This window comes from Bison bison, unplaced genomic scaffold (assembly GCF_000754665.1).
Source record: "Bison bison bison isolate TAMUID 2011002044 unplaced genomic scaffold, Bison_UMD1.0 scf7180017864352, whole genome shotgun sequence".
NCBI lineage: Eukaryota > Metazoa > Chordata > Mammalia > Artiodactyla > Bovidae > Bison > Bison bison.
The window spans coordinates 5,776,869-5,796,202 of NW_011494924.1; the positions used below are offsets into that span (position 1 = coordinate 5,776,869).

Here is a 19,334-nt window from a genome sequence, read left to right on the forward strand (position 1 = left end):
CCATCAGAAAAACCTAATAGATGGTTTCCAGTTGGATTATAGTAGTGAGAATTGGCAGATAGAATGAGGAGGGGATCAAGACTTTTCACTCTATGCCCTTCAATATTTTTGTTATTATTTTTGTAATCATACATATGTATGCCTATGAAAAAGTTAATAAATGCATTCCTCTTACGTCTTAAGACATGTACTAATTGAATTTCTTACCCTTGTATGGGTGCATATATTTGTGTAAGTATACCCCCCAATTGGAATTGTATATTTTAAATGTGTGAGCTTTATGGTATGTGAATTATATCTTTGTAAAATTGGCAAATATTGTACATTAGATGGTGGAAAAGTACTATGAGGAAAAGTGAAATAGGAATGAAAGGAGCTATCTGTTGGGAGAGTGCTGAAATTTTAATAAAGGTTGTTAGGAAAAGTTTGAAAGAGGTGAAGTAGTGAGTCATGTAGACATTAGTTAAAGAACATTCCAGGCATGCAAACAATAAGCAGAGAGAACCCAGGTAAGGCATATGCAACATGCTGGAATGGAGTAAGCCAAGATGAGTAAGAGAAAATGAAATCAGAGAGGTAATGGAGATTTAGATCATGTACAGCCTTGTAAGTCTTTTAGAGACGTTTGTTTTTTTTTAGGAGTGAAGGGGAAAACTGTTGCAGGGTATTGAAGAATAGTGACAGAATCTGCCTAATACTTTAACAAGATTATTCTGACTCCTGGGTAGGCAATTAATTGAAGGGCAGGAAGAAAGAAGGAGGGAGATCCACTAACTTTTGCTGTATAAGGCACACACACAAAGCTCCAGTGACCTACAACAGTAAGCTTCTAATTTCATGCATTAGGGTTTCAACTTCTCAAGGCTCGGCTTAGCTGGTGGCTCTGCTAATCAGGAGGGCTTATCTATGAGTCTAAGAATTGGATGGTAGTCAGCTGGTTTATGGCTGGCTCTCCACTGATGTTGCAACTGGGGTATCTTTCCTCTTTCTGGGCCCAGCAGACTCACCTGGGCATGTTTTTCCTATAATGATGGCAGAACACAAGAAAGCCCAGGTGAAAACACTAGCGGCCTCTTAGGACCTGGGCTCAGATCTGGCATACTGAATCTTCAGTCTCATTGCATTGTTCAAAGCCAGTTACATGGGAAAAAATCCAGAATCAAAGTGTGGATAATGTGCTGCTGGAGGACATGAGGTGAGGCAGAGGTTTACCAAGATGTCCTTAATGTTTCTCTTGGCTTGACTAAACTTAAGCTGGGCTTATTCCTGACTCTAGGCCCCTGGCATTTGCATTAGAACACTTGGAATTGTAAAATCTTTTTCTGTTCCTTTGAGATGTAAACTATTTAAAAAACCTGCTGCCAGTTTTATATCCCAAGGAGGATTTTCTTGGGACTTGGGAGCCACACCTTTGAAACATGATCATCAAGGAAGAAAGTGCCCTTATTCCCAGTCTCTGTTGGAGGGGATGAGCCTGACTTTGATGGATACCAGATAGCAAGCAGAGATGGACTCATCACAGAAGAACACCTTTTACAAACTCAGGAAAACTCAGTGTGCTCAACATGTATTGATCAACCTGTCCTGGCTAAAGTCCTTCAGTACTTTTCCAGTAGTTCATTTCTGTGGTTACAAACTCTCCCACTCTTTGAGTGAAGATAGTGCAGGCATGGGTTCCCTTTCCTGTTGTGATAACCTTGAATAGTCTTCTTTGCCTATTTAATGTTGTCCAGGGCAAGTTTTGCTTTGACAGGGATGAAGAGAGTGAATATTTTAAATGATTGTCTAATTAGCCATAGAGACTTTTACAATAACCTATGCAACAGGTGATAATCTTTTGGATGAAGGTGATGGCAGTAAAGTCTGTTTCTGAAGACTATATTTTATACATAACTAATCTAATATAGTATCATCTTATTTATATCAATCTATAGACAACAGCATTTGTTTGGATTTGATATGAAAAAAGAGATGAGTTAGTGACTATACATTTTTTTGGGGGGGGGGTCTAAAAAGCTAGAAGAATAAAATTGTATTAACTGAGATGAAATTCTGTTAACTGAGATGGTACCATGGAATGAGCCAGTTTAGGGGGAATATCAAGAGCTCGATTATGAACAAATTAAGTGTGAGATGTCTAATATTAAATGTCTAAGAGAACATGTTGAGGGGACAGACATAATACCCTGGAGTTCAGGGAACTTCAGGCTGTATACATAAATTTGAGAGTGAATGTTCAGTTCAGTTCAGTTCAGTTGCTCAGTCATGTCTGACTCTTTGCTACCCCATGGACTGCAGCACACCAAGCTTCCCTGTCCATCACCAATCCTGGGAGCTTGCTCAAACTCATGTCCATTGAGTTGGTGATGCCATCCAACCATCTCATCCTCTGTCATCCCCTTCTCCTCCTGTGTTCAATCTTTCCCAGCATCAGGGTCTTTTCCAATGAGTCAGTTCTCATCAGGTGGCCAAAGCATTGGAACTTCAGCTTCAACATCAGTCCTTCCAGTGAATATTCAGGACTGATTTCCTTCAGGATTGACTGGTTTGATCTCCTTGTAGTCCAAGGGACTCTCAAGAGTCTTCTCCAGCACCACAGTTCATAAACATCAACTCTTCCATGAACCCAGGGATGGAACCCAGGTCTCCAGCAGGTGAATTCTTTAACAGCTGAGCCACAAGGGAAGTCAAAGAATACTGGAGTGGGTAGCCTATCCCTTCTACAGTGGATCTTCCTGATCCAGCAATTGAACCAGCGTCTCCTGCTCTACAGGTGGATTCTTTACCAACTGAGCTATCAGGGAAGTCCAAGAGTGAGTGTAGGTGGTATTTAAAGCTATGAGAATAACTGATTGGCCAAGGGGTGAAGCACAGATAAAGAGAATAATAATGCATATGACTGGGCCCTGAGTTTTCAATATTTAGGGACCAACTAATGAATAGGAGTCAGTGAGGGAGACTGGGTAATGGCCAGCACAACGGTAGGTAAACAAGAAGAGTGACGTCTTGATATACTACGTCATATTGTCCTGAGAGGTCGAGTAAGATGACCACTGGATTTCACTATGTGTAGGTTATTGATGACTTTGATGATCTCACAAGAGAAGTTCTCATAACACTTTCTTGATAGCTCTAAAACTCAGGGAATATCATAAAAATCTTCTGTATTTTCAGCTTCTTCTTTGAATGTTACCCAGGTCTTTGTGCTGTACTTGACACGTACTTCCTCTAAGGATGCTGTGCACCCAGAGGTCCCCTGAAGTTATATGCACATAGAAGAAGATCTTGTATGTACGAAGGGTGGGAGTGCCTTGTAAATGAAGCAGTGTGATTGATTCAGTTCTTTGTACCTGCAGTTGAGAGACATTGACCATGAACTGTAGCTTTGGAGATATTCAAATACCTCTGCTGCCTCAGACTCATGGCTGGTAGTGAAGATGGTCTGAAGGAAGTTTGAGGACCCACTGCAGGAGACTTTGGTGAATCCTAAATCACCACATCAGTCAGAGGTGAGGGGAACGTAGAGGAGAGCTAAGACTTCTACTGCATTGTTACTTGGTCTGTGCTGTGAGAAACTCAGCAGGTGAAGTAGGACTAACCTGAAGACAAAGGCTTCTGGAAGTGGGGGGTTGGCAGCAGGGACAATGGGCAAAGGCTGCCTATACCTGATGCCTTCAGTCATCCATCCATCCATCCATGTTGATTTGTCAACATTGAGGACAAGAGGATCAGTGACTTTACTCATGGGACCAGTAGGTCACACAGACAGGAAGAGGAATTTGTGTGTAAGCCAGAGACAAGGAAAGCATGGCATTGATGTCCAGGGGGCTACAGAAATGTTGAGCCACCTTTCCCTGACTTGGGCATGTTTTTATTCCCATATTGTAAAGGAATAGACAGGTTGTGAGAAATGGTGTCTTGCCTACATTCAGCTTCTTGCAAATTAAAGAGCCACTTCTTGGATGAAGATCTCAACTTAAAATCTTCCACAGTGTGTGTCCCTCATTGTGTATTGATGTTGAAATACACACACAGTGTGGATATTATTTCGTATATATCTAAAAGGGTTTTGTGAGCCAGGTATTACTGCTTCAGGTAATAGGTAAGGGAATCAAGGCACAGAATGAGTAAGAAATCCATACGGATTCACATATCATATTGGATGCAGAATCAAAACTCTAATCCAATAGTTTATTAAATTTCCATTGCTTTTTAAGAAAATAATACCACTGCTTCCCGATAAGGCTACAGTTACTTACTCTTCTAAGGATTCAGGAACCCTCCCCACAGTCTCCAGTGAAAGTGAAAGTCACTCAGTCATGTCTGACTCTTTGGGCCCCAATGGACTGTAGCCTGCCAGGTTCCTCTGTCCATGGAATTCTTCAGGCAAAAATACTGGAGTGGGTTGCCATTTCCTTCTCCAGGGAATCTTCCTGACCCAGGGATCGAACCTGGGTCTTGTACATGCAGCTGGATTCTTTACTGTCTGAGCTACCAGGGAAGCCCATTCTCTAGTAATGAACTTAAACCAAAGTCCACATATTTGCTTCCAGCTCCCCTCACCAACAGCCCCATCCCAGCTCCCTATGGTTAGAACTTGTGCGGAAGTACCGCCTCATCTTGGGGAAAAATTGAGCCGCCCACCAGGGAAACCACTCAGTGTCTACATTTTCTGACTATAAAAGCCTGTGACTTATTCTGTCATAAAACAGGAAGTGTGGCAACCTCAGTTCTCCCTTTGCCAAACAGAAGGGTTGTGGTTTTCCTTTTGCTGTCTGAATCCTGGGGCTTACCTTAGCTCAGAATTCTGTTCATTCTTTCCTTTACCACACTTTCAACCTCTGCCTTCCTTCCCTGTAGCACTTGCTTGTCACGGACACCATCAGAGAGCTTGTATCTCCATTGAGTTCTAATATCATTCCAACATCCACTCCACCAAGATGCAAATTGTTGGGCTGGCCAAAAATTCATTTGGGATAAACTCTGAATGAAAACTTTTTGGCCAGCCCAATGCTTCTAATAACTTCCTTTAAGCAAGTTCTAACACATAATGTATTAATCTCATTTTTAAACATTGTAAGTGGCCATGCTAATTAATCCCAAACTGGGAAGCATAGGAATATAGAAACAGAGCTTAGTGTTGTAATAAAATATAAAACTGTCATCAATTTAATCCGACATACATAAAGTGATGTTCACAATCATTGTAGTACATTTTTATTAGACATAAATGGTGATCTCTTTACTTGGGTGACTATAATTTCTAGTAGTTTTATGCAGACTTCCCTTATAGCTTCAGTCAGTCAGTTCAGTCACTCAGTTGTGTCTGACTCTTTGCGACCCCATGGACTGCAGCACGCCAGGCTTCTGGGTCCATCACCAGCTCCTGGAGCTTGCTCAAACTCATGTCCATTGAGTCAGTGATGCCATCCAACCATCTCATCCTCTGTTGTCCCCTTCTCCTCCTGCCTCAATCTTTCCCAGCATCAGGGTCTTTTCCAATGAGTCTGTTCTTATGGCTTAATTCTTGTTAAATTAAAACACATACGTATTTCTTTTCTCTTTCCCATGTACTGAGAAGGGTCTGTAGATGATGTCTTCCTGTAAGTACAGAGGACAGACAGGATGCCCACAAGACTTTTCTACCTTTTACTTGCCTTTCTTTCAGTATGGCCAAATGAGCTCTTTTTCCTCCTGCATATGGCTTTCCTGTGTCCCTGGAGTTCCCTTTCTACCAAATGCCCACAACTTGCCTCCATCCAATGTCTCCTTGAGCAGTCCTCCCCTTTTTCTACTCTGTGGTCAGCTGGACCAGTCCTGGGTCAGTGTGGTACCAACCAGTGCTGGTGTCTTTGGGGTGAGTAGATTGTACCTGGCAGCATGATCTGTCTACAACTGCAGGCAGGAATATATTATGACTACTGGGACTCAAGGAACTATACCAAATTCTTAATATACACTCAACCAACAGGTCATCAAAACCCATTAAAATGGAGATTCAGGCCAAGACCAAGGAAATATTTAGCTTATTTCTTTAGGACTTTGCTGAAGAACAGAGATTCGGTTCTCTGAAGTGTGATCATCCTGGGTGTTAAGTAGTCTTCAGAGAGGTTTCCTAGCAGATTCCTGCCCTGCCCAGCTCCCTCTCCATTCTCATGAACAGTAGTATCTCTGGTCCTAGCTTAGCTTTCAAGACCATTCCTAGGCCTGGCCTCAAAGCAGATTGAAGAGGGCCTCTGCTGTCCCTCCCCAGGTAGGCTGGAGGGTATGAGAACAGGGGTCTCTTGGGAACAAAAGTGAGCTCCAGAAGCTGAGTTTATCCCTCTTCTACTCTTGCTATTCTTTAAATAACGTTCACACCTGCTCAGTGTGCAGTTTCTCCCTGGTAGTATGGTCATGTGCTCTGAGGACAAAACAAAGCCTGTTGATCAGTCAGAAATACTTGGTTCTATAAAAGCAGACCTCATCTCTGTATCAACCAGTTGTCTCCATCAAACTGAGTCTGTCTCCTGGTAATATTAATAGTATCCAGTCCCCCAAAGTGGAATGCAGAAGCTGATTTCCCCCAATAGCCAAGAACCTCTAGTAGTAGCCAGATGGATAAAGAGGTCATTTGATCAGTTGACCCGTGTAGATCCAAAGCCATGGGTGTGACTCTCACCGGAAATAGGGTCTTGGGGAGTTGCTGATTCAGAATGAGGAGCTTGCCTCAGCTGTGCGTCTGCAAGTATATTTGTGGAGGGCCTGGTACTTTGGCACTGAGGAGCTATTAGGGGGTTCTCCAGTGACCTGTGGAAGACCAACATAGAAATTTGATGTTTTGTATCTCCCAGATCAGTCCCAATTGCCAATATGCTGTTTTGCTGTCTCTGTTGTATATTTGTTGTTCTTGTCGGAGGCCACAGAGAACTTCATCATTGGGCCTTCTTCTCACAGATCCAGCGGTAGGTGATGTCACATGAAACAGCATCATATGTCTTTGTTAGGCCTATGGTCACGCAGTGGAAATTCTGACCCTGATTGGTAATGCTAGTTGAGAAAAGAAAGCATGGTTAAGGCCTGTCTTTTCAGCCCTGCCTTTTCCTGGTTCTGGTACCCCCTCAGCATGCCCATGGAGAAGGAAATGGCAACCCACTCCAGTATTCTTGCCTGGAGAGTCCTAGGGACAGAGGAGCATGGTGGGCTGCCGTCTATGGGGTCTCACAGAGTCGGACATGACTGAAGCGACTTAGCAGCAGCAGCATCCCCAAATCCAGCTCAAAAACTGATGCTTTCCCGTTAGCTCTCCTGTGAGCTTTTACGGACTCGTTGTCTTGGATTAACTCACTCTGTTTGGTTAGAAACACCTCATAGGTTGTTTGTCCCCTTTTCTCCCAGACATAATGTTTTAGTGCTGGAGGCCCTATGTTTTCAACAGGAGGCCCAAGAGGAGAAGGAGGAAGGAGATATCTCTTCCTTTCCTGGACACCAGCTGGCTTTATGAAAAACTTGGTTAGTCTTTTCATACCTCTTTTAACTGTCTTTCAGTCTGACAGGACAGAGTGTGGTTTCATGGGAAGGTCATAAGTTTTGGAGCCAAGTGGCTGCAGGGTCAAACTGCAGCTCTACCACACCCTCGCTTTGTGATATTCAACACATTTCTAAGTCTCTCGTCCTCAATTCAGCTGTCTGTTAAGTGGGAATCAACAAAAGCTTTTCCTAATAGCATCATTGCGAATGCTACCAGGAATGATGTGTAAAGTGCTTAGCAAGGGCTATGTTTACTTACTCCTCTCTGCGAGCAGCTGGTTCCAGTCTGGGGAACTGACTTGCTTTCTATCTGACTCACCGTTTTCATAGGTCCACTGGGAGTGTCATGTTCCCCACCATGACTATGGCCATGGAATAATACATAGGACATAGATCTTGGGAGTTAAAGTTTAGTAGCTTTAAGGCATAGACAACTTATTTATAATAACCCTTCTTTAGATAGAGAAGCCACATCTGGGGAACTTGTAAGAACTTAGTTAAAAAAATGTGATCTCTGGGTTAAAAGATACTTATGAGATATATCAAACATGATATGTATGTGGATTTGTTTGGATCTTGATTTGAACAAAATAATTTGTTGAATGAACAGTTCTCTCTATGCAGAAATATTTGATATTTTCCATAGTAAAAAAATTTACCCTAAAAATGTGTCTCTGGGGATAAGTGGGTTGGAATACAGGAGAGGAGGAGAACATGCAGCTATTCTCAGCCTTTGTGCTGTTCCAGGGCAAACGCATTGAGTCTTGGGTCTAGTCTCTAGAAGCAGCTAGGATCCCAGAAAAATGTGAGCTGTCCACGTACTTGCCGTTAAACTTAGCGTTGTTGATCCAGTGCCACGTTTTCTCTACAGGCTGGTATAATAAGCCAATAAAATACTTCTCAGCACCAGTTATGTCCTGGAGAAATTTCTAGAAATTAAAAAGAGATAAAACAATCAGCAAAAAGTTCTTTTCTGCTGCTTCCTTTGTGCCAATGGACTCATGATTATATCTGATTCTGGGAACAAATAAAGGACTCCAGGACTGGCTATCCCTGGCACTGCCCACCAGCCCTAGAGAAGTGATTCTCATTTTACCCAGAGCATCAAAATCATGTGGAGGTCTTGTGAAAACATAGATTGCTGGGCTCTGGTTTAGTAAGTCTGGTGTAAGGGACCAAGAATTTGCATTCCTAGCAAATTCCCAGGTGATGCTGATGCTTTGAAATGAAGGAGGAGGGGACTATGCCATCTAAAAAAGGATAATTTCAAATACAACTTTCTTTGATCTACTCTGCATAAGAATGTTTTCATTGCCAGAAGTTTTACATTCCAAATAAGACCGGATCATCTTGGAGAAGGAAATGGCAACCCACTCCAGTATTCTTGCCTGGAGAATCCTGTGGACAGAGGAGCCTGACGGGCTGCTGTTCATAGGGTCGCACAGAGTCAGACAGGACTGAAGTGACTTAGCAGCAGCAGCAGCAAGACTGGATCAAATAAATTCCTTGAATACTTGGCAAGGGAAAACAGGGAGATTTGAAAGTATGTTGCCAAAGCCGATAATGCCATGAGAAATAATCAGTTGCCAACAAAGTTCTGTCTAGTCAAGGCTATGGTTTTTCCAGTAGTCATGTATGGATGTGAGAGCTGGACTATAAAGAAAGCTGAGCACTGAAGAATTGATGCTTTTGAACTGTGGTGTTGGAGAAGACTTTTGAGAGTCCCTTAGACTGCAAGGAGATCCAACCAGTCCATCCTAAAGGAGATCAGTCTTGAGTGTTCATTGGAAGGACTGATGTTGAAACTGAAACTCCAATACTTTGGCCACCTGATGCGAAGAACTGACTCATTGGAAAAGACTCTGACGCTGGGAAAGGTTGAGGGCAGGAAGAGAAGGGGACGACAGAGGATGAGACGGTTGGATGGCATCACTGACTCAAAGGACATGAGTTTGGGTAAACTCCAGGAGTTGGTGATGGACAGGGAGGCCTGGCGTGCTGCAGTCCACAAGGTCGCAAAAAGTTGGGCACAACTGAGCGACTGAACTGAACTGAACTGACTGAGTGCCTGCTAAAATGACACTGACCTTAGACACCTTACTTTCTGCATTAAATTAATGGGTCACTAATCACTCTGGCCAGAAACCTGGGAGTCCCCTGGACTCTCCTGTATTCTTCACATTCCTCCCATTATCAGTGGCTATCCAAGCCCACTTAAGTATTCTCTCCATCCCCATGGTTATTGCCTTTATTCCTCCTTTCCTAATATTTTTCTTCCATGAAATACTTCATTATTTTTAAAGCTTGATTACCATATTTACTCATTTAGGAAACTTTTTTTTTTTTTTAGTATCTGTTGTGTGCCAGGCATTGTATTAGGTTGGAGATACAGAAATAAATTTGCTTCTTAAAAAAAAAAATATATATATATATATATATATGATCTATGTATAGAACAGTCTTTTGGACTCTTTGGGAGAGGGCGAGGGTGGGATGATTTGGGAGAATGGCATGATACATGATGCTCGGGGCTGGTGCACTGGGATGACCCAGAGGGATGGTACGGGGAGGGAGGGTGGAAGTGGGGTCCAGGATGGGGAACATGTGTACACCCATCGTGGATTCATGTTGATGTATGGCAAAACCAATACAATATTGTAAAGTAATTAGCCTCCAATTAAAATAAATAAATTTCTATTAAAAAATATATATGATCTAAAATGGGTTGGCAAGATATGGGCAGTGGGTCAAATTCAGACCGGAGCAAATTTTTATAAACAAGGTTTTAATGGAACAGGCCGTGGCAATTTGATACATATGGTGTATAGCTGCTTTTGAACAATGATGACACTATTAAGGAGTTGTGACAGAGAACATAGGACCTGAAAAATGTAAAATATATACCATCTATGTTTTTAAAAATGTCTGCTGACCCATGGTCTAAAACAAGGGTTCTTAACCCTTCTTTCTCTTGCTGGAAGCAGGGATGGTTTCTACAGGGATCTATAAAACCGCTGGAATGTCATTAAAAATATTGTGCTTATGTAATGTTTCTGTAAAGAAATGAATAGATTTCATCACGATTTTTAAAGCCTCAGTTATCCCAACATGTTGAAAATCCACAGATCTAATAAGAGAAGGTAGATGAGTTGACCAGCATAGTAGGGTATCCCAGGTGTAATGCTTTTAGGAAATCTGTATTAGATATGGACCAGGAGGGCTTCCCCCGTGGCTCAGAGGTAAAGAATCCACCTGCAATGCAGGAGCCACAGGAGATGTGGGTTGGATCCTTGGGTCAGGAAGATCCCCTGGAGGAGGGCATGGCAACCCACTCCACTATTCTTGCCTGGAGAATCCCATGGACAGAGGGGCCTGGCGGGCTGCAGTCCATGGGGTCTCATAGAGTCAGATGTGACTGAAGCAACTTAGCACGCATGCATGCCCAGGGAGAAAGGAGGAAGTGAATAATTCTACCTGGATTTCGGGGTCTATATAAAGGCTGTAGATGAGGTAATATGTGAGATGGATTTGGGGAGATAGTTATTGTAAGGCAAGTGCTAGGAGCGGGGTGTGTGGGGGGGAGTGGGGGGTGGGGGGTTGTCGTGGGGTGGTCAGGATTGGACTTCCTGGAAAAGGAAGCATTAGATCACAGGCAGACTGCAGAGTGTGCATGCGTGCTCAGTCGCTTCAGTTGTGTCCGACTTTTTGTGACCAACCCCATTGGCCGTAGCCTGTCAGGCTCCTCTGTCCATTGGATTCTCCAGGCAAGAATACTGGAGGAGGTTTCCATTTCCTCCTTCAGGGGATCTTCCCAACCCAGGGATGAAGCCCGCTCCTCTTCATTTCCTGCTTTGGCAGACGGGTTCTTTACCACTAGCGCCACAGGCTGGAGCATCTGTGGAACTACAAGATGCTGAATTCTATTGGTGCAGAAATAGGAGGGAGGTGGGTTCAGAGACAGGATTGGAGAGAAGGCAGAGGCTGGACCATACAAGGCTTGCATGTCATGTTAGGGAAACTGGACTTTAACTCACTTCATTTTGGAAAATGGCACAGTTTAGAGCCTTAGAGCAATTAGTAAGTCAGATCTGTGGAGGATAGGTAAGAAGCGGCAAAACTAGGGGCAAGGAAAGAAATTAGAAGAATCCCAAAGAAATCCAGGGGAGAGCTGAATGATTTGCTGTGGAGATAGCAGGGAAAGAACTTAGCAGCTAATTTAGGAGGGACGCAGAAAGGCGAAGTGCCAGAAAACTGTCAGTGTTCCATTTCGGTTGACATGATGACTCACCAGTATTGGGATACAAGAGTAGGAGCAGTTGGAGTAAAATACATTTGATTTCGTTTCAAGCATGGTATGTTTGTCATGGTTTTGAGACATCAAAGTGGAATGTGATACTCTTCCTGGTCTAGGGAAGGAAACTGAAGATATGGATATGAGAGTCATTAGCAAGCCATTGATGTGATGAGCTTGTTCTGGGGTTAGCATGAGTTTAAGTGTAATTGGCAGACAGTCCCAAGGATGGCTTTTGAGATGCATCAACTCTTCAGGGTTTAGTAGAGGAAAAGAGGTTATGGACTTCCTTTCCCATTCTCCTCTTTTCTTCTTTCCTTTTTCTCTTTTCTGCACTCTGTCTTGTTCTTGGTTTTCTACTTTAAGGCATTTTTCTCTTCCCACTTGAGTCCTTAGCTCTAGAGGAGCTGTATCATCACCATCCCTGATCACTGTTGGGCACCTACTACTGAGATTCACAGAGACGCTCTCATAAACTCTTCACCACTACGGGACTTTTTAGAGGAAGTGTGAAGGGAAGAGCGGAAAGAAGCTAGAATACTGTGTGCAGCACAATGTCTAGTGCTCAGCGAATACTTAGGGTTTGAAGGAGAAGCAATTGCAAATAAAATTATGGCCTAAAATTCAGTTGCTCAGTCGTGTCCGACTCTTTGCAACCCCGTGGGCTGTAGCCCACCAGGCTCCTGTGTCCATGGGGATTCTCCAGGCAAGAATACTGGAGTGGGTTGCCATTTCCTTCTCCAGGGGATCTTCCCAACCCAGGGATCGAACCCACAGCTCTTGGTTCTGTCTCCTGCATCAGTAGGCAGATTTTTTACCACTAGTACCACATGGGAAGACCTAAAATTGATTAGAGTGTGGGTTTTGGACTTAGAGAGATCTCAATTCAATTCCATGTGCTATCATTTATTAGGTATATGACCTTGATCAAATTATTTTCCTGTGCCCAAATTTTTTATATTTAAATTTTATTCTATTTATTTAAGCATGAAAATTCACTTCTTAAAATTTAATTTTTATTGGACTGTAGATGGTTTCCTAGTTTTCCCATATATAAAATATGAAGAACTATAACTCCTCAGAATTGTTATTATGAAAAAGAGATAATAAAGCTTTTTTATATACTGTGAGCTATTTTTACTCTCATAATTGCACACTGCAACCCCAATTCTATGACTTGATTCTTTGTTTTGCATATTACTAATTTTGTTATTTAAAAACTTCCTTACTTATTAGGCTGATTGGGATCAAACATTAACAGCTCACGTCTGTGAAGAATTCCATAGTTTTAAAAGCTTTATACACATCAGCTCATTTAGTCATTCCCTGTATTTTATTTTATTTTTTTTAATTTATTTTATTTTATTTTTTAACTTTACAATATTGTATTGGTTTTGCCATATATCAGCATGATTCCCTGTATTTTAAATGTCCTGGCCCCTCCCCAACACACTGCTCACGGAAGAGACCATAGAGTGCGGATTTCATTAGCTCAGATGGGTCCGAGAAACACACCCCACTGCTACTGAGAAGAGCTTCCCACCCCGTGTCCATCCCAACACCCATCCCCTGCTCCACAAATCAAATTGCCCCATCAACTCAACTCCACCCACTGAGGCTGGTGAAGGGGATGCTGCTTTTCTGTACCATTCCATGGGCTTACCAGTTTCTCTGGCGTGTTGACAATGGCCAACGTGGATCCTTTTTCCTTGCAAAAGTTCATGCTCTTGTTCCAAGACGATTCTGATTTGGACAAGAAAAAACATCTTCCCTGATGAAAATCCCACCCCTTGGGGCAGACTACAGAAATCGAAGAAAAGAGAGGGTGAGATTAGTGAGATTTTGGATGTGCACCTTGGGAGTGAATCATAAGACAGTAAGATGTGGGTTTCTTTATAATTATTATATCAATACAATTCTCTTCAATCCAAGAAGAAATTTCATTCACTCTAGCCCCAGTTTCCCTGTCTGTAACATGAAGGAAATGATGATAAGGTCATTATGGCCCTATTGAGGCAAACAGTTTCATAAGAAAGGAGACAATGGGAAAAGTCTTTAAGAATTCACTACCTAAGAACCTGGAGGTGGAGAGGGCTATAAGCTTGCACTGTACCTGTTCCGTAGCTCTCTGTTGGAGTGAAGCTGACAGTGCCATTCCCCAAAATCTGTGGGACTGAAATGAAAAGAAAACCTGAAGATAGCTGGATGATGGGTGTGACACACAAATGTCACAGCAGATGTCCAGAATGGACAGTGGAATTAACAAGGGACTCTTTGCCACTCTGTGTTGGAATTTTTCAGGTTTTTTCCCTTTGGAACATCCATCCAACTACTACTATTATTTGACCTGCCTCAGGTGTCTTTTTGGTGTCTCATATATACCTTTGACGGGGTTCCCAGGTGGCTCTAGTGGTAAAGAACCCGTCTGATAATGCAGGAGATATAAGAGATGCAAGTTAGATCCCTGGATTTGGAAGATGCTCTGGAGGAGGGCACGGCAAGCCACTCCAGTATTCTTGCCTAGAGAATCCCCATGGACAGAGGAGCCTGGTGGGCTACAGTCCATAGGGTTGCAAAGAGTTGGACACGACTGAAATGACTTGGCACACACTCACATATACTTTTGACAGTGTGAAATGCCAAGAAAAAGAGCAGGAGAAAGGAAGAGGAATAGATGCATTCAGTACCAGAAAGGAAACCTCCCTGTTCTTTCTCATCTATACCTTTTACAGTGTTTTCCCCAAAGAGCTGTTTGGAGTGCTTCTCCCCAGGCTCCACAGAGCACCTTTGCTGCTCTCTCCATTGCTGGTGCCTTAAACCCTATGTGAAAACCCATAGTCCTGATGGGCAGCTCTTGACTCTCTCTCATCAACAATTATCAGCCCTAAGGACTGTGCTAACTGGAACAAGATTCAGAACTAGAAGATGTTGGCAGACAAGGAGGCAGATGGACATTCTAGAGGTTTCTCTTTTATTTTTTGGCTATGCCACATGGCATATGGGATCTTATTTCCTTGACCAGGGGTTGAATCCATGCACCCCCTCAGCAGAAGCACAGAGTCTTAACCACTGGACTGCCAGGGGAGTCCCCAGAGATTTCCTGTGGACAGAGAAGAGTCCATTCATCTCTTTATATTAACATAAAAGGAGAATCAGTAGGCCTCCAAGAGGCCTCATTATTTTTGGGGAACACTGGCTGTTGTAGCGTGTAGTTACAGTGGCTCCAGAGGTCAATCAGACTTTTCCTTAATGGACCAGTTGTTTGTCCATGGTGGTTGAAGACCAGTTTAATTTACCCAGATGCCAATTAGCTACTTACAATCATATATAAAACATGCAAGTTAGCATTCACTTTTTATTTCAGTCCCCTGCTCAAAGGCTCTTTGTAATATAGCATAACCTGGTTTTCATTAGAATCGACTTGGGGATTATAACTGAACAGAACTGTATATGTATTTCATGAGCATTACAGCGTTTCCTCCTTTTGGCTCACTGTACTTACTGGGTGCCTCAGTTGCTACAAAAATGAAGAAGAAATTATCTTTCTGATAAAGATGTGGTTAGTAATAGGTTTGTCTTAAGAGCAAGTGAGAAGGAGATCCTTGGAAAAGCTTCAAAAGGAGGTGGGGTTCATAAGGAGAGCCATGCCTGACATGTCTTTATCCCCCATAGCTTCTGGCATTGGACTTTGTGCTTTATAGATGATAGTTGACTAATTTCTCCTGTTTTCAATCTCCTTCTGTGTTTGGTCTAGCATACTGCTTGGCACCAAAAAAAGGTGTTGAATATAATTTTTGATGATTTTTGTGGGGCATGGGTTTCTTTAAACAATTCTTTAAATGACAAGGTTTATAAAGTACTTTCACATCACATTACACTAGTTATACACAAATCATCCTCATTCCCAAGAGGAAAACAGGATCTGAAATTTCACCAAGTCTAGTCTTGGTTTCTCATCTCTAAAAGTAAGAAAATAAATTGGAAGATATTTGTTTTTCTGGGTGTGCTGCATTTATTTTACTTTTCCAGCTTTATTGAGATATCATTCACACATAACATTGTGTAAGTTTAAATATACAACATGATGATCTCATACATGTACTTATTGCAAAATTATCAACACGATAAGGTCAGTTAACTCCTCCATCACCTCGCATAATCATCTTTTTTGTGTGTCGGGAGAACATTGAGCATCTACTCTTCTAGCAACTTCCTTGCATACAATACACTGTTAGTACTTACAGTCACTATGTTGTACATAGGAGTTTTGGAACTCATTCATCTTATAACAATTAGCAGCTTTTTATGAACTCATTCTACAGAAGAATGTCTAGGGGAAGGAGGCTTTGAGAAAGGTCTCTAAGACTTAAGCACAGAGGAACCTGGAGAGGGGAGAGGAGGTTATTTTCATGTACATTACCTGTTGCAGAGCTCTCTGTGGGAATGAAGATGGCATTATTTTCACCAAAAATCTGTGGGACTGCAAAGAAAATCAGCTGTTGACTCAGCCTCAAAGGTGGCTGTGCATTGAGTGCTACAGACAGACGTTACTGTGGGGCTGGTGGGACATAGCGCCTATCAGTGGGACAGGTTGAGCTCGCTGGCTCAGGTCAGCCAAGATGGGCATATGTTTCCTGTGGATATATTCACGCATTCTCATCCTGCTCTCTTATGTGGTAGAAACTGCACCTTGAGATTGGGCCATATGGTCGATATCTCTTACCCAACTGTTGCCTCCAAATCATATTTCCTTCCTCATTTATCTTCCCCATAGGCTTCTGAGGCTGGAGAAGATTTTACTTGCTGCAACTGTGGTAAAATCTTTTGATATGAGGCCTCTTTTTCTGAACATTTGGATGAATTAGTCTCTGTGTACATAAAGGAAAATATCTTGCCCAGTAAAACCCCATTAACCCTTAATGTAGCTCCAGGTGGCAGGACCTACCTGCTAATGCAAGGGACTTAAAAGACCTGAGTTCGATTCCTGGGTTGGGAAGATCCCCTGGAGGAGGGCATTGGAGAGGCAATCCACTCCAATATTCTTGCTAGAGAATCCCCACGAACAGAGGAGTCTGGTGGGTCACAGTCCATGGGGTTGCAAAGAGTCAGACACAACTGAAGTGACTTAGCATGTCCCACAGCTTATCATTGGGTTGGACTGGAGCTGTATTTTCAAATTAGCAACTATAACAAGCACTGCAGAGTACTTCAGTTCAGATTACCCAATGAATACTCTAGTGGCAAAAATTTTGTGTGGAAGTCTAATCATCAGACACTGCTCTGTTTTGTATCTCCAAGATAGACCAAGGAACCCTGTTCATTGTGTGTGTCTGGGAATGAGAAGGGCCGTCAATTGCCCTCAGCTGGAAAGTCTTGAGCATTTAACCTTTATATTCAACCCTGCATCCTAAGGGAAGAGTCAAGAACAGTACGATCTTAGTTGTCGTAAGAGGTTGATCAGATACTCACAATAAAGCAGAAATAAGGTCATTCCAACAATCTTAAGCACCACTACTATAAGCGCAGAGATTATCATATGCCAGTTCATGATGCAGGAGATGAGGAGGCCTGTGGGCATGAGGGCAGAATGTCACCATCAGAATCTGGGACAAGGCTTCTTTCCAGCGGGGGGCGTGCCAGACTCTCAGAGCACCCCTTAGGGGCTGGGAAGCTGGGCATGACATTGATAGGTGCAAGGAGGAGACCCAGCACATACCCAGAAGACAGGGAGGAGCTTGTGCTCCTTGTGAACCTTTGAACTTGGTGTGCTGCCTCTCCTCCACCATCCCTAGCTCTCGGCCTCAATCCTGTTCCCATCTGTGGCTCTTAAACTCTGTCTGATGAATAAATCCTCTGCTGGACTTTGAGAACCCTTAACCTTGAAATGAGCCTTGCTCCCCGGGCCTTTCATTTGTAGTCTTGGCTATACAGTCTAAGCTCTCAGAAGTCACTGTCTTCAAAAAATTATGCCAGGAGTCCGACAGACAGGACAAGTGTCCCTGAGGTCCTTGGCTGGGGAGCAGAGCCAACAATCTGTATAGAGAGGACACGCAGAGACTCACCTGATGTCTCCCTGGAAGGCTGGTCTGGTCTGCAGGTGGGGATCTTTCCCAGTGGCCTTGTGTTTGGTGTGGCGGGTGGAGGCCCTTTCAGTGAGAATAGGCTCCTTGTGTGTGGGCAGTGTCCTTCCTTCCTCACATAGTCTCTGTCTCACCAGCATCCCTGAGCAAACACTTCTTCCTGTTCAGTGTTCTTGGCCAAGGAGCGGGAGGGGCTAGGAGGGGAAGGGAGTAGCCTCTGAAAGAGGAAGGTCCCCGCCAAAGGGGTTCTCATAGAGGGGAATGATTGTAGAATTATTTAGGAAATGGAATATCTTAATACCGACTTGTTCTGTGTGTCTGAATCTCCTTGAAATAGAGTGGAAAGAAAATGTAGTAAAATGTTAACAGATACGAGTCTGGGTGAAGAGTGTCTGTGAATTATTTATTTGAACTTTCTTTACAACATCTCTGCAAATCTGAAATTGTCAAAATAGAAAAATTTTAAGAAAAGAAATTCATCTGAAGTCGTTATTTTTAATAAGGAGGTCCTCATATGTCCCATTGGTTCCATAGCTGCAACCCAGGTCTCTGCTCAGTCCCCTTTATCGTGGACTCCTCCTCTCTGGTCCTACCCAACAGCTCATCTCCCTGGCCTTATGCCAGGGAGAAGGTGATGATTATTCAGTATTTCATGAGCATGGTGCTCTGCTGGATATAGGGGGTCCGGTGAGGGTGAATAATACCAGTCTTACTATCAAGGATATATTACATTTGAAGGTTTCCTTTTGTTATACTTTTCCTACTGTAAAGGCTATGTGTACTCACTGGGGCTTCCCTGATGGCTCAGGTGGTAAGGAATCTGCCTGCAGTGCAGGAGACCCAGGCTCGATCCCTAGGTTAGGAATATCCCCTGGAGAAGGGAATGGCAACCCACTCCAGTATTCTTACCTGGAGAATTCCATGGACAGAGGGGCCTAGTGGGCTACAGTCCATGGGATCATAAAGAGTTGGACACGACTGAGTGACAAACACACACTAATTATGTGTGTTTTAACAAAAAATGGTTAGAGGAGCTTTCCTGATGGTCCAGTGGCTAAGACCCTGTGCTCCCAGTGCACAGGGCCCAGGTTTGATCCCTGGTCAGGGAGCTGGATTCTGCATGCCACAACTAAAGAACCCACCTGCCCCAATGAAGATCAAAGAACCTGCTTGCCCCAACTAAGACCTGGTGCAGCCAAATAAATAAATAAACATTTTAAAAAGTGGTTAGAAAATACTGGCGAGGAAAATTTAGAAAATAATGTTCTTAAAAATTTTACATTTAGCAATAGTTGCTGTCAACTTCTCTGGGTGTGTATACTTTATAGATGAGCAGGTAGATAAGAAGATAGATACGTAGATAGATAGGTACTGGGTCATTTAGAAAACGGGGATCATACTGTATATATTATTTGTAATCTAGGCACCATAGGTTAAACTCACACTGTATTACA

At 42.9% G+C, this 19,334-nt stretch overlaps 1 protein-coding gene across 7 annotated transcripts; it reads right to left on the reverse strand.

Annotated features, from left to right (window-relative positions):
- Positions 1 to 5,450: 5,450 nt before the first annotated feature.
- On the reverse strand, positions 5,451 to 18,012 carry CLEC5A (C-type lectin domain family 5, member A). 7 transcript variants are annotated; one of them, XM_010854975.1, is made up of 7 exons: positions 17,863 to 18,012; positions 17,270 to 17,368; positions 16,221 to 16,280; positions 13,914 to 13,973; positions 13,464 to 13,543; positions 8,332 to 8,438; positions 5,451 to 6,789 (listed from the first exon to the last, which is right to left on the reverse strand). In XM_010854975.1, the coding sequence occupies exons 2-7, from the start codon at positions 17,346 to 17,348 to the stop codon at positions 6,618 to 6,620; spliced, it is 558 nt and encodes a 185-aa protein (XP_010853277.1). In that variant the 5' UTR covers positions 17,349 to 17,368; positions 17,863 to 18,012; the 3' UTR covers positions 5,451 to 6,617. The 7 variants fall into 7 exon arrangements, with proteins under 7 accessions (XP_010853277.1, XP_010853275.1, XP_010853276.1 ...); XM_010854973.1 differs by having other exon boundaries at positions 13,464 to 13,600; XM_010854974.1 differs by having other exon boundaries at positions 5,451 to 7,029; positions 13,464 to 13,600.
- Between the last annotated feature and the right edge of the window lie 1,322 nt (positions 18,013 to 19,334).

Excerpts from the sequence above, each read along its gene's own strand:
- CLEC5A (XM_010854973.1), bottom strand. The coding sequence starts at position 17,348 with ATGAACTGGCATATGATAATCTCTGCGCTTATAGTAGTGGTGCTTAAG. Across the intron at positions 13,974-16,220 it reads CACAGAGAGCTCTGCAACAG|TCCCACAGATTTTGGGGAAT; the intron begins GTAATGTACATG and ends TTTTCATTTCAG. Across the intron at positions 8,439-13,463 it reads TCAACACGCCAGAGAAACTG|AAATTTCTCCAGGACATAAC; the intron begins GTAAGCCCATGG and ends TTTAATTTCTAG.